General features: G+C 40.3%; 1 protein-coding gene across 12 annotated transcripts in view; it reads right to left on the reverse strand.

Annotated features, from left to right (window-relative positions):
- MAP4K4 (mitogen-activated protein kinase kinase kinase kinase 4) overlaps nt 1–12,787 on the reverse strand; it is a 171,325-nt gene that overhangs the window by 48,377 nt on the left and 110,161 nt on the right. For all 12 annotated transcript variants that reach the window (XM_027641438.1, XM_027641466.1, XM_027641447.1 and 9 more), the window contains 7 exons: nt 12,134–12,224; nt 10,488–10,618; nt 8,193–8,247; nt 5,700–5,778; nt 3,406–3,581; nt 2,660–2,732; nt 1,964–2,174 (listed from right to left, as the gene is read on the reverse strand). In XM_027641438.1, the coding sequence (XP_027497239.1) occupies nt 1,964–2,174; nt 2,660–2,732; nt 3,406–3,581; nt 5,700–5,778; nt 8,193–8,247; nt 10,488–10,618; nt 12,134–12,224 (816 nt within the window). The remainder of the gene's footprint in view (nt 1–1,963; nt 2,175–2,659; nt 2,733–3,405; nt 3,582–5,699; nt 5,779–8,192; nt 8,248–10,487; nt 10,619–12,133; nt 12,225–12,787) is intronic.

The raw sequence follows: 12,787 nt of genomic DNA on the forward strand, positions 1-12,787 counted from the left end.
GAGGTCTTTTTTTAATTCACTTTAAGAACAATATGCCCACCCCTTCACCTGCAAAAGCAAACCTTTATAACTCATCATCCATATTTATGCCTCCAGGGGAACCAGACAGAAGTTACAGATCAATACAAGGTAAAAAACTTCTATCTTAAAAATTTTACATGGTTTATTGTGCAACCTTATTCAGTTACATGCTGTCTTGTGGATGTGGAAGCTGCCAGTTTTGTTTTGTATTTTAAAAAGCAGGACTGATTAAACACAACTTTCAGGTAATCGTCTTTTCTTTTTAGTTGTTCATTAAGTTATGATATCTGCAACTTCCCCAGAAAGTTCAATCCATGCAAGGAAAACAGTGTACTGCTTTGTTTCCACTACTAGCAGCAGCATCTCTTTTATTTTAAAAAGAAAATCTAGATTTTAAGATTTGCACTCATTACTAAAGTTAAATGACCTAGATAATTTAATTGTAATCCTCTTCTTCAACAAAAAAATACTGCCTGCAGAACCTTAGAGATTAAAGTGGCATTTAAGTGAAACCATTGACTCCCACACTAAGAAAAATTTTAGAGGCTAAACAGTATCTCAACTTTTGCCCACCTTTGTCAATATCAATATTTTATTTTCATATTTTTCTAGTGTCTTTTTTTATTAGTTGCTCCCCCCACAAAATTGCTACCGAGTCTAAAACCACTTGGAAGTGCTACAATGTTTATCTTGGCATTCTTAGAAGGGTGGGGAAGAAACAGAAGAGAAATGGAGTTTATATGCCTCCCCCTTGTCTCTTCTCCTGGATTCATGTGTGGCTGAACCTTAGCTACCAATCTCTCCTTACGGCAGCACTAAACTTATTTGCACACTGAAAAAGAGGGATAAGGAGCATAATGTGACCTGGAAAGCTATTTGGAACTTTGTATTATTTGTTATGCAAACACATCATGGGATGCAAATCAACATTTGGTCCTGGTTGCGTCCTCATTAAACATTACCAGAATTTGGAAAACCAGACTGGGTGTAGTTTTTCCATCACTGCTAAGTGAACGGTTGAAACAGAGATGCAAGCAAGAGGTCATTTAAGGACGACTGGAATTTGACCCTGTACTTCCCGAAGAGCCAGAAGATTGGTTTCACTTCAGCTCTTTGTCATACCCAGTTCTGCCCTGAAGAGCTGTTTTGAAATCCTCCTACCTCAGAAGCTCACACTGCATATTCCATCTACATACATATATATAAATGCACATGAGACCTTAGGAGGTGAAAAGTATGACAGAACAATATTGAACATGTACATTCATTTTATCTTCCAGTAGTATATAGAAATTGCCTCCTTACTGTATCACAGAAAGATGGTTTACATATTTGTAGTTCTTGCAGAATTATAATTTTAACACTGATTTATAAAACGTATTTATAGATGTACCTTTAAAGGTCCCTTCCAATCCAAATAATTCTATGATTTTATGATCTAGGTGGCTTTTAGTCATTAAGCTAATATGCATGAGAGAGTAATACATTAAAAAATAGGCTTCTACCTACAAGAATAAATGCCAAACAAATGTTTGAGAAAGCTTTAAAGGGAAATTTGAGACATGTTATGCCCCGCCCCACTCCCCAGAAATACTCTTGAAAAAAAAAAATCACCTGGGAATAATTAATGTCTCCTGTTCTCTACAGCTACCTAAAGACACAGCCTTCCCACAAAAAACACCTTCAAACAACCCAGCTCTGGCTCTTGTTGCCTCCATTGGAGCTGCTGGATATTCAAATGCTTGGGAAGACAGCTTATATTCAAGTAGCCAGTGATGGATTTAAGTGCTTTGCTCTGCGTTTGCAGTTGGATTTTCACATGCTGCTTTCTTTCCTGAGATGTGCTGGGGCTACAGGGAACTCTTTTTAAATGGGCGTAGAAATGGTAAACACAAGTGGAAGAAGGGCTTCTGCCCCACAAACTCCAGTCTCCTGTTTCTACCTCTTCTAGCCGCCTTCTTTGCTCCTTCTGCTGCTCGATGCGCTTCTGCCTCTCTGCCAGCAGCTGCCTCTTGTACTCCTCCTGCTCACGGAGCTGCTGCTCCTGCAGCAGCTGCTGTCTCCGAAGGGCCTCGGACCGTTCCTTGTTTTCCTGCTGCAGTCTCAGGAAATCACGTCGGAGGGTTGATTCTCCAGGCACATTGACAATGGAACTGCAACAAGAGGAAGTTAAAGCCTCAAGTACAAAAGAGCCTGATGAGCCATTACATACCTTTTCCAAGCAGGAAATTTTTATTAAAATATTTATTAAAATATATCATGATGGTAAAGTTTTATCTTGTTTCTTTCAAAGCAAAGACACTGGGTGCATGTTAAATACACGCTCTCAGTGGAAGGTATGAAATGAGGCCAAGCAAAATAAGGACCAATGCTGACACTGTGGAGACCCTGATCAATCATATTTGCCATAAATCTCCCTCCATCCACAAGCCACAGCTTGTTGGCTCTAAGCCATAGGAGGGAGAGCTTTAAAGCCTTTACCAGTTACAGCATAGGTATTCAAACTTTTTGGGTGGTTTGTGTGGCTTATGTATTCACTTAATAAGAGAGAAATTTAGCTTGCTCCTGATTTATAATCAAAGACCTTTAGACTTACTTGGCATGGACTGCCCTGAGCCATCCCAAAAGCAATTATTACCTTGGCTCTCCTTCTTGTTCAGGCACTTCCTCCTCTTCTTCCTCACTTCCACTATATTCATACTCCGTCTCATCTAACGGGAAAGAAACAAAGGCCTAGATAGTACTTATCTTTAATTTTAGGACAGTGGAGGGTTGCAGTAGCACCTCAGTGAACCATTTCCTGTCCCCTTCAGTGAAAAGATCTATCAGAGACCCTAGAACTCATTCTATATATACAACCCCATCTTCCCAGACTCATAAAGGAGCACAGAAGACTTCCAGCAAGCTCCCTGAATGACACCAGGTTTCATATGTAAGACAAGACACCTCAGCAGCACCTGAATAAAGAGAAAAGGCTACCCCAAACACTAGCTTCACAGCTCTTGTGATGGGTTATTTCATGCAAGTCTGATTTATGGCACCGTTTCAGGAAATTAAACAACCACAGATCAAAAATGGGAAATGCGTATATGCCAATATCCTCCTAAATACCATTTAACACTTGTATGGATGGAGGAGTCAGTGGCCCAGAAGTGAGTAAACTCAATGTATCGGAAAATACAGCACTTGAAATTGATACTTTCTCTGTAAAGGACAGAACAACACATAGAAGCCTGCTGATAGTCAAATTATGAATTAAAAAAGAACCTTTTAAGGGCTTGGGTTGTTTGGAGCTTTTCTAGGGGTGGGGATTTAGAATGCAAAGCAGAACAACAATATGTAGTTTTGACAAGTTGAAATACTTGATTTTTATAAGCTGCATACCTTTCTCTCCTCTCTTCTTTCTGGTCCTGTCTATATGGTCCTTAAGCTGGATTCGGACTTGCCTTTCATTTGGTTGGTCACGTATAAAGGGATGTTTCAACAGTTGTTCTGTAGAAGGTCGCTGCATGTAATTCTTCACTAGACAACCTTCTATAAAGCTGAAAAACTTTTTTGACCTGAGAAAGCAGGAAGGAAAAAACAAAACAAAACAAGGTGACAGGTAAAACTCAACTGAAACGTTTTTTATGTTCTTCTTCAAAGTCTAATTCCTTTCCTCAGAGAGCATCACATCTCAGAGGACAGTACAAGTGCTGCCTGCAAGTGTACCTCCTAAACAAAGCTGAGTGTGCTTCAGCTAAACTGAGCATAATGGGCACAGGGCTGCAGGGACACAAAGGTAACATGAACATACCTGCAGTGCTTAGGCACAGCCTCACAGTAATGTGCCCTCTTTCACAGGCATAATTACTCTGAAAGTCAGGATCTATTAGCGAAGGTAATATGCAAACCCAGCTCTGCTACTTCTTGATCAGAACTGGATAGGATCCAGCTTGCTTGGAGCAGAGGCAGGGCAGCTCTGATATGCCTTCACCTGCCCATGCTATCTAAGGGAATGTCTGCTACAGACAGCCATGTCAGAAGTCAGAAGAACTGTGTCTACCACTACCAACACACGCAGCACCTCACTGCTCTTGTATGCACCTGGGCTCACCTAATTAGATCTGCTAGAATTTAAGATTATTTTATTTTTTACCTGAAGAGTCACACAAAAAAATTCTTATAGAACAACAGGTGGGTGTTGATCGGTGTTGTCTGTTCATGCACTTGGGGTCAAATTCTCTCTGACAGAATTTAAGGGTGTGAACTATACACATCATAGTGACAGGGTACAGGAGTTAGCTAAGATGCAGCACCACCTTCCTAAATTTGCACTTCATTTGAACTCTCGAAAGAAGACATCTCCACTAAGAAGTCACCAACAAGCCATCTTACAAAATAACAATACTGGAAATATTCAAAACTGCAGTGAGGCACTGGAATAGGCTGCCCAGAGAAGCTGCGGATGCCCCATCCCTGGAAGTGTTCAAGGTCACATTGGATGTCATCCTGAGCTACCTGAACTAGTGGGTGACATCCCTGTCAATGGCAGGGTTTGGACCTAGATGATCTTTAACGTCACTTCTGACCCAATCATTCTGTGATGACTCTATGATGTTTTCATCACTTGGCCCATTTTCTCATAACCTGCCCCTGAGCACACTATCAGAACAGCTGAGTCACGATAGCACTGGCTTTGATCAGAGTCACTTTGTAATTGGTAGGTGCTCTCAACCTGCGCCAGTGCTTGGAGAGCAAACATCTCCGCTACATGGTTAAGTGTAATAACAATGATTTCCATCTATCAGTTCACTTTCCTACTGTAATCAAAAAGGCTGAATTCAAGGTTACTTGGTTGTTTAGATTTTTTATTCCTCACACCTTAAGTGTTATTATTTTACATGAAAAGGTTAATGAAAGGCTTATGCAAATACTGTATATTCATCTCTATTCCTTTAATATATGTAGAAGGGAAATACGAGAGGGAGCATGCCTTAACAGTACAAGTGCATAAATAAGTCAATCCAGGTAAAGACCAAGCCCAGCAAGCAAGCCAAGTTTATATTATGTTGATATTGAACTGGCAGTCAAACCACTTTTTTATTTTGACAGGATCATAGCATCCTGTGATCACATTCAATCTATAAGAAACCTCTTTCTAGGGAGTATTTTTTTTTTCATATGTGCCAGTTGTAACCAGTAACTGGGAGGAAATCCTCCGATACTAATGGATTCTGCTCAGCTGGCAAGAACCATGCACTCAATTCCAACCGTTTACAATAATTATAGTAAAAGCCTTCATTAGTTTTAATAGCTCCTTTCTATTTAGCAACTAGAACACTATTGTACTGTTCTGTTTCTGTGTTATGATACATCTGAGAAAACATAGTGCATATTAGGAGTGCTGCAGGAGTTTATTTTTTAAAATATCGATTCATTTGTCACCTTAATACAGATTCTGCTCTGTCAAGGAGCAATTTTCACACAATTCCAGATAAAATTTCTCTGAGACAAAGAGAACTAAACAACGCACGAATTTTATTTCATGCTTTGGTTCAGTGGCACAAAAGATAACAGAGTGATTTTTGCTAACTTAAATTGCTTTGTAGTTCTGCGGAAGTGGCCACAAAACTGTACATTACACAAGAAAACATCATGCTACAAAATGCTTCAAGGAAGATATAACTAATACATACCATTTCTTGGATTTTAACCGGGGTGGGGGGTTCCTGGGTATCAGAAAGAGAGCTCTCATGGGATGCATGTCACAAAGTGCTGAAGGGAAGAAAACAAAACCAGAGACATACAGACACTGGTTTAGTTGCTCTCTGTCAATACCATGACTTCAGCTTCCACAATCATTTCCACCATCCCAAATGTACATGCAGCAGGTGCAGACAGAAACACAGCTAAATAGAATTAGCCCAAAATTACAAGAGTTCCACAGTTCAGTGTGCCAAGGGTAGCCCAAAAAAGAGAAAGAGATAGAAGCATCTATCTTTATCATCCATCTATCTATAGAAGGATTAACCTTCAGAATTAATCATGATGGGAACATCTGAGCATGGTCCTCCTCTAGCCACAAGTCATCTAACTTTTTTATTGACTTTCCAGTCAATAAAACATTGGGAGATAATGATGGCAGAAGGGAAGAATGACAGTTACTGTTTCATAAAATCTTCCCTCCACCTGCCTTTTGCTCCCATTATGGAGGATGCCTCATTTCTACTCTCCAGACTTAGGTATTTTCTTTACTTCAAGGCATGAAAGTTTTGAAGCACGGGAGGGTCTGTATCACAAAAAAGGATTCCCTGTAGAACTGAAATGCAAGCCCATAACTTTTGTCAAAAGAAATTTCGTTGCTTTCAGTGGACATTTAGTGGAAGCCCAGGAATTCTGCCCAACAGTTTTTCCTCCTGTCCCACAAGCAAAGCAAACAGGAAAATAAGGGAGAGAGGCTGCCCAAAAAAGGTCACTAGGAGCAAATCTTCTGTTTTAACCATTTTCCTATGTTTGACCTCTTGTACCATAAGTCTCAGCCTGAGTGATCACTGCAGGAGAAGGTGACATTTTCCACACAACGGAATTTCAGGAGAAACGCATTGATGTAAAGTGAATTCTGGATTCAAAAATAAGGGGCCACAATCTTGACAAAGAAGCCCCTTGGATGTCTGGCAATCCCAGTAGAGCACCAACCTTAAAGGTGGACTCTTCAGCTGCCACTGGAGGAGGAGGTAGGGCCTACATGCCAGAGGACAAGAGCTGTTCAGCATTTACACTGGATTTTTGCTTACTTCTGAAATGACCCTCTTGTGCATTTACACAAAGAGGGGTCAAGCTCTGCTTAGGTTTGGAAATGAAAAAAAAATTGTTGTCCAATTCTAGGCTTACAAAGCCCACAGACACAGCTTTAATTGAAAGCCATCCAGGCAACCCAATGCAATGAACAAAAAGGTATGGCAAAAAGGAGGTCATGGGGTAGCTCAAACACTTCATACAGTACTGGATGAGGTGTCCTGGGAGCAGTTCTCACATGGGCATTCATGCAAATGTGCATGAATTAGGAAGGGGGAAAAAAACCAAAACCAACCATCGGACTTCCTAAAACATGAATCAACACAAGAGTATTGTGATTTGATTTATAAATCTAACATTAAAGTCAACAACAACAAAAATCAGACAGCAGCTATAATGAAATGACCATTTTTTTGCCGGGAAATATCAGTACTTTATTTCAACATGATTATTTCAAAGACAGATGTTTCCAGTTGGGCTCTGGTGTGGCGGTAGTTTTCTATGTGTAAAAAAAATATTAACTTACTCTTAAGTACCTTAAGTTATTATTTTTTAAATACAGAGCTCCAATTGAAGGTGAGGGTAAGCATATTTGCAAGTTCAAAATTTGCAATTTTCATAAAAATTATCATTAAAAGCCAAAATATCATGCCTAACTTCTTTTCTTTTCAAATGTTTCTGTCCTCCTCACATATATCTGGTGCCTTGATATTCCAAAAGAACTACGTGAAAGGAAAAGAACCTATTAGAAAGTTGTGCATTTTTGGTTTCCGATTCCCGTCTCAAAAAATATCCATATGAACTGACAATGATCCCTGCTTGAGGATACTTAAGTTCAATGCTTTGTGTTGAAGATGGATTTACACTTTAAGTCATGTCACTGCTAAGGAAGACCAACACCACCCGCTGACGAGCGGAAACAAAAAGAAAAGCAATGTTAGCATTATCCAGACCAACACAAAGTCAACACAGAAACAATTGCTATAGATGTGCTTTTCATTAAAGTCTGTTTCCTCAAGGCCCCACTGACCCTCTCCCCAGCTGAGGTTTCAGTATTCCAGGCCAGGTCACAGACAAATTGGGACGCAACTCCAAAACACAATATTCTACCCATAGGAAGGAAGTCAGACACTCGATTAGCTTCCAAATATTCCTACTATAGAAATTAAATTACTGCAGTCTGCACGGTAGTGCTTAAACACAATCCTATCTTTATCAAAAGCATTGCTATTTACAGGATTTTATATTTATAGAGCAGGCAAAACCAAAGAGAACAGAAATAACATGAGGATGCTTTCAGAAACCTCAAAACTAGGCTTAGATTACAACCAGCATCACCCAAGTATATGTCTCAGTCTTAATCAGCCCCCTGGAGAAGCACACATTTCACTTACGGGGAGCTCCTTCTGCCATCTCTATGGCTGTAATGCCGCATGACCAAAGGTCACTCTGCATAAAAAGAGAAAGACCATATGTTAGTAGGTGGATTTGCCCATTCAGACAGTAAGAGAGTACTATTTGGAGAGGCCCTGTAGGTGAGGCTGAAACCAAATACCATGGCTATTTAAACAATACAAGCTACTTTTTTCTTGTAACAGTATAATAAAATCCCTCTTTTCACATAATACATATGTATATGCAGAAATACAAGCATCTATTCTTACAGAGTGAGCAAACAACCCTTTCTAATAACACATAAAAATATATTCACATTATGACAATGGAAAATACATTTGCCAGATATTTAAGCCTGTGAAACAACAGTTTCCAATACTCCCTTATTTAAAAAGGACTGAACAAGGGTATTGCCAGGGTGTGTAGAGATGCAGTTATAAAAACAAAAGCTTAGCTCAAATTTAAAGTGGTCAGAGGTATTAAAAACTACAAGAAAGGGTTTTTCAGGTACGTAAACAACAAGCAGGAACAGAAGGAAAATACTGGCCCGTGTTAAACAGGAGAGGTGAATTAGTCACCAACACCACTGAAAACGCAGAGGTTCACAACATTTACTTCACCTCTGTCTGTACCAAAGACATTGTTTGCAGCCAAAGGCAACACTCCTCCCCTACCGTCTTAGCTTTATAGAACAAAAGCCCTTCAGCAGGAGCCTTTCAACGTACCACCTCTGACTAGGGAGAGCCTGAACAAGAGCCAGGAAGGTCAAACACAGGCAAAAGATGGAAGATTAAGGCAAGGAACCAGCTCCAGAGACTGACACGGCTTAACTGGCAAAGTGCTGGAGGAGGTTGCTGTGAAAGAGCTGTTCTTGAGCAAAGTAGTTGTCCTGTCTGGTCATAATAGTGTTGTGTTTATTTCAAATTACTTAAAAGTAATGAGTAAATAAGCTCTTCATGTACTACAAGCAGAAAAGCATTTCCAACAATCGTATTTTCAGACACAGCAAGGCAATCTTTTCTCATGGTCCAATTCAGCCATTTAAGCTAAACTGCATAACCTCACAACCTTACAGAATCTTTCAAACATGAAATTTTTGGGAGAGAGTGCCTTATAGGCTCCACCAGTAACAATCAACATGTGTTTTCAGAGGCAGGAGGAATTGTTTTTCACATCGCTACTGCTTTACAAATATTACAGGGAGTTTTTCTATTTTATTAGATCATTTAACAGCAAACCTTCCTTACTAATAACTCCACCTGCAAAGATACAAAGCATTATCTTTAGTACAGTGGGACGATGGATATAAAAAGCAATTAAATCACGAGAAATAGGACCAATCTGATCATTCTCAGTCAAAAGGTACAAAAACACTGATTCAAATAATCTGGGTTTTTAAACAGATTTAGACATACACAAACATACTGATAGCTAACAACATTATCAGTCTGAGCAAATTGATACAATTAGTTGATATAATTGATATTCATCTCTAGGACCTTAATCCCTGGCTTTCTGATATTCTTGTTGCCCTTGGTTAAAATTTGGAACACTGCATTAGTCCAAGCAAATATTTCTAAAAAAGCATATTTTCACATTTTTTTCTTTCTTTGTGCTCTCATTGAAGTCAGCTGAGAACAACTTTTAAGATCACAGTATGCTTTCACTAGAAAAATTTAACTTTAAATACATATACTTCATATTCTTAAGGGTAGTGCAAATACCATCAAGACAATTACAGTTTTGCAGTAATTAAATCTTTGGTTTGCACCAAACAATGTAAAGAATGATCTTTGTTAAGAAATGTTGTGATGGATAAATTTTTATCAACTTGTATATGTATCCTGAAAAAACTAATAGTTTTAAGAGCTCCTTCTGTACTTCACTGGCTCTCCAGACAGTGGTTCTATTTAAGGCAACACCTAAAATGTATTGTTCTGGGTTACTATGAAAACTGGGACGGAGTCTAACACAATTTAATGTACAACCATTACACAAATTGAGAACACAAGCATTTCCAGTTAAACTCTTTTTTGGCTTCTCTAAGCACATACAGCATCCTGAAGTCCTATATTCCTTATGTCTCAAAGCTATGATAATACGAACAACAGCAACTGTTAAAGGTCACAATTTGACAGTATCCATACCTTGTACTCCCGTAATAAGAATGTAACTATACAAAATAGTTATTACTCCTACAAAGCATAAGAAGTCTCAAAAACTGTCATCAATCATGGACATTTATACAGCAAGTGTTTGTTTTGGGTTTTTTTTTCTTTGAACAGGACTCTTACTCTATAATCATACGTAGCATCTGGATTTTCATCACAGGCAATAACTTCTGGAGCCATCCAGTACGGAGTCCCAATAAAAGTGTTTCTCCTGCCAACTGTTCTGTCCAGCTGAGCACTCACACCAAAATCCACTGTGGGTGGGAAAAGAATAAAATAAGAGGGGAAAAATAATGCAGTGATTACATTCATAAAGTGATTTGGAAACAAAACCCTGTAGATGGTCCATGTTGGAGGACCATGCTGAGGTAAAATACAATGATTAATCCTGAGGCAAATAAGCCCTTATGGTTCACACACAATGTGCTTGGGCCACAGGTGTCAGGGAACACAGAGCATACAACCATCTCTCCTGTACCTCTCACTGGTCTGCCTGGACAGAAGGGAAAGCACAGCTGCAAAAATACTGCTTGGGAGGCTGAGAAAGTGCTATTCCCTTCCCACATGGTGAAGCCAAGCACCTTTGCCTATACAGAAAGAGCCACTTCCCAAAGGTACCTCTCATGTTGTGGGAAAATTGCATTCATAAACACCTTTTTGAACCTCCCTTTCGGCTCACCACTTTTTCTGCTCTAAAAAAAATAATCTGTTGTTCAGGGAATTGGTCTCCGCTTTGATGACAGAGCAGAAGCATCAGTGGGAGCAAAAGATGAGGATTACTCAAGGAGCGCTAACTTTGAGCACACATGCACACACATTGTGAAAAAGATGCCCATTTAATTACAAGGCAATTATATTACAAGGGTGTTTTCCGCCCTTCAATTCTCCCTGCTGACAACCAGTGCTATATGTCTTTCTATACCAGTAGCAGTCTGTGTCAGCTTCACTGCATCCATCATCCGAGTGACACTGACAAACTGGTGTAGACAAGCTCAGTGGGAGCAATGGTTTAGAAGCTACTGTGCTCCATTTTGGACCAAACAAAGGAAAGCTCTCCCGAGAGCTTCCTCCTCCAGCAGCCGGGACATCTTCCCATGCCTTGTGCTGCAGGAAGGTGTAATGCAAAACAGAAGGGATGTGGGCTGGGTGGGAGGGCTTCAGCATGGCTCTATATTTAACGAAAAAAAGGTGGTGAGTGGAGCGTGATACAAACGCAGAAGGTTAACATGTGCAGTAACTGAAAGAGACAAATTAGAGAGGAAGAAAAAAAGAGTATGTCCACTTGGCAGGGAGAGAAGAGGCCGGGGATGAGCACAGTTTTCAGCAGGCATGCCAGAGCTGGAACTGTGTTTTGAACTCGATGCTACGGCTCCCTTGAAAGTGCTGTCCAGATCATATTTTTGTGTCCAGAACGTGAACAGCAGGTGCTATTTTAATGAAAGCCAAATACAAGAGAGACTCCTGTCACTTCCCAAGTCCAGAATAAAGGGAATTAGAACAAACTCAAGCTCAGCGGGGTAAACAAAATGATCCCATCACTGATTCTCTGGCATGAAAGCCAACATCTCCTGACAAAATTCAACAACAACCTGCTTCATCCTCCCAAAGCAGGAGGAAATATATGCAGGCTGTCAATCCACAGGGAAGCAGTTACAGAGTATTCATGCTAGAAAACATGTTGTGGGGCTCTTGAATGATGAAATTAATTTCAGAACATCATAAAGCCAAAGGCTGAACAAATGAGGAAGTGGACATGTGTGCCTACTTACCAAGTTTCACTTCTGCGTTCTCTGTTAACAGCACATTTTGCCCTTTGATATCCCTGTGAATCACATGATGGGCATGAAGATGTGCCAACCCCTGCATTAAGGAGAAGAGAGGAAGGAGAGGATGTTCAGAGTTAGGCTCTTGGCTTAGCAACAGACTACCCATACCCAGCAGCCCCAGAGGTCACAGCACTGGGTCTTGTGCTCTTGCTCAGCAACTGGGTGCGATGGGACCCACAGCAGCCCTGTAGCAGCACACCACCCAGAGACAAAGGCCCCAGGTTATGCACACACTGTACATAAATACAGCCCAACATCTGCACTGTGCAAGCACCTCTCCACTGTCCTGTGAAGGAAGTTCAGCTCCCAGAAAGTCTCCGTGCACTTACACTGTAAATGACATCAGCATCAGTGCACATCACTGACATCTGACATGCACAGGGTGACACAGAATTTAGTCTGAGGAAGGGAGGTGGAAAGGAAAAGGATGCAGCATCAATATGCATATATACACCCCTGAGAAGGAGTGGGATGATGATGGACTGGCAGTCATGTTTGAGGGCAAGGGATGACAGATGACAAAAAAATGCTCAGCTGCAAAGCTGCAGTTCTCTTCTCTAGCCTCCATACACATGAATCCATATAATTCTTCCTCAG

This window comes from Corapipo altera, unplaced genomic scaffold, assembly GCF_003945725.1.
Source record: "Corapipo altera isolate COAL_440 unplaced genomic scaffold, ASM394572v1 0, whole genome shotgun sequence".
Taxonomy (NCBI): Eukaryota; Metazoa; Chordata; class Aves; order Passeriformes; family Pipridae; genus Corapipo; species Corapipo altera.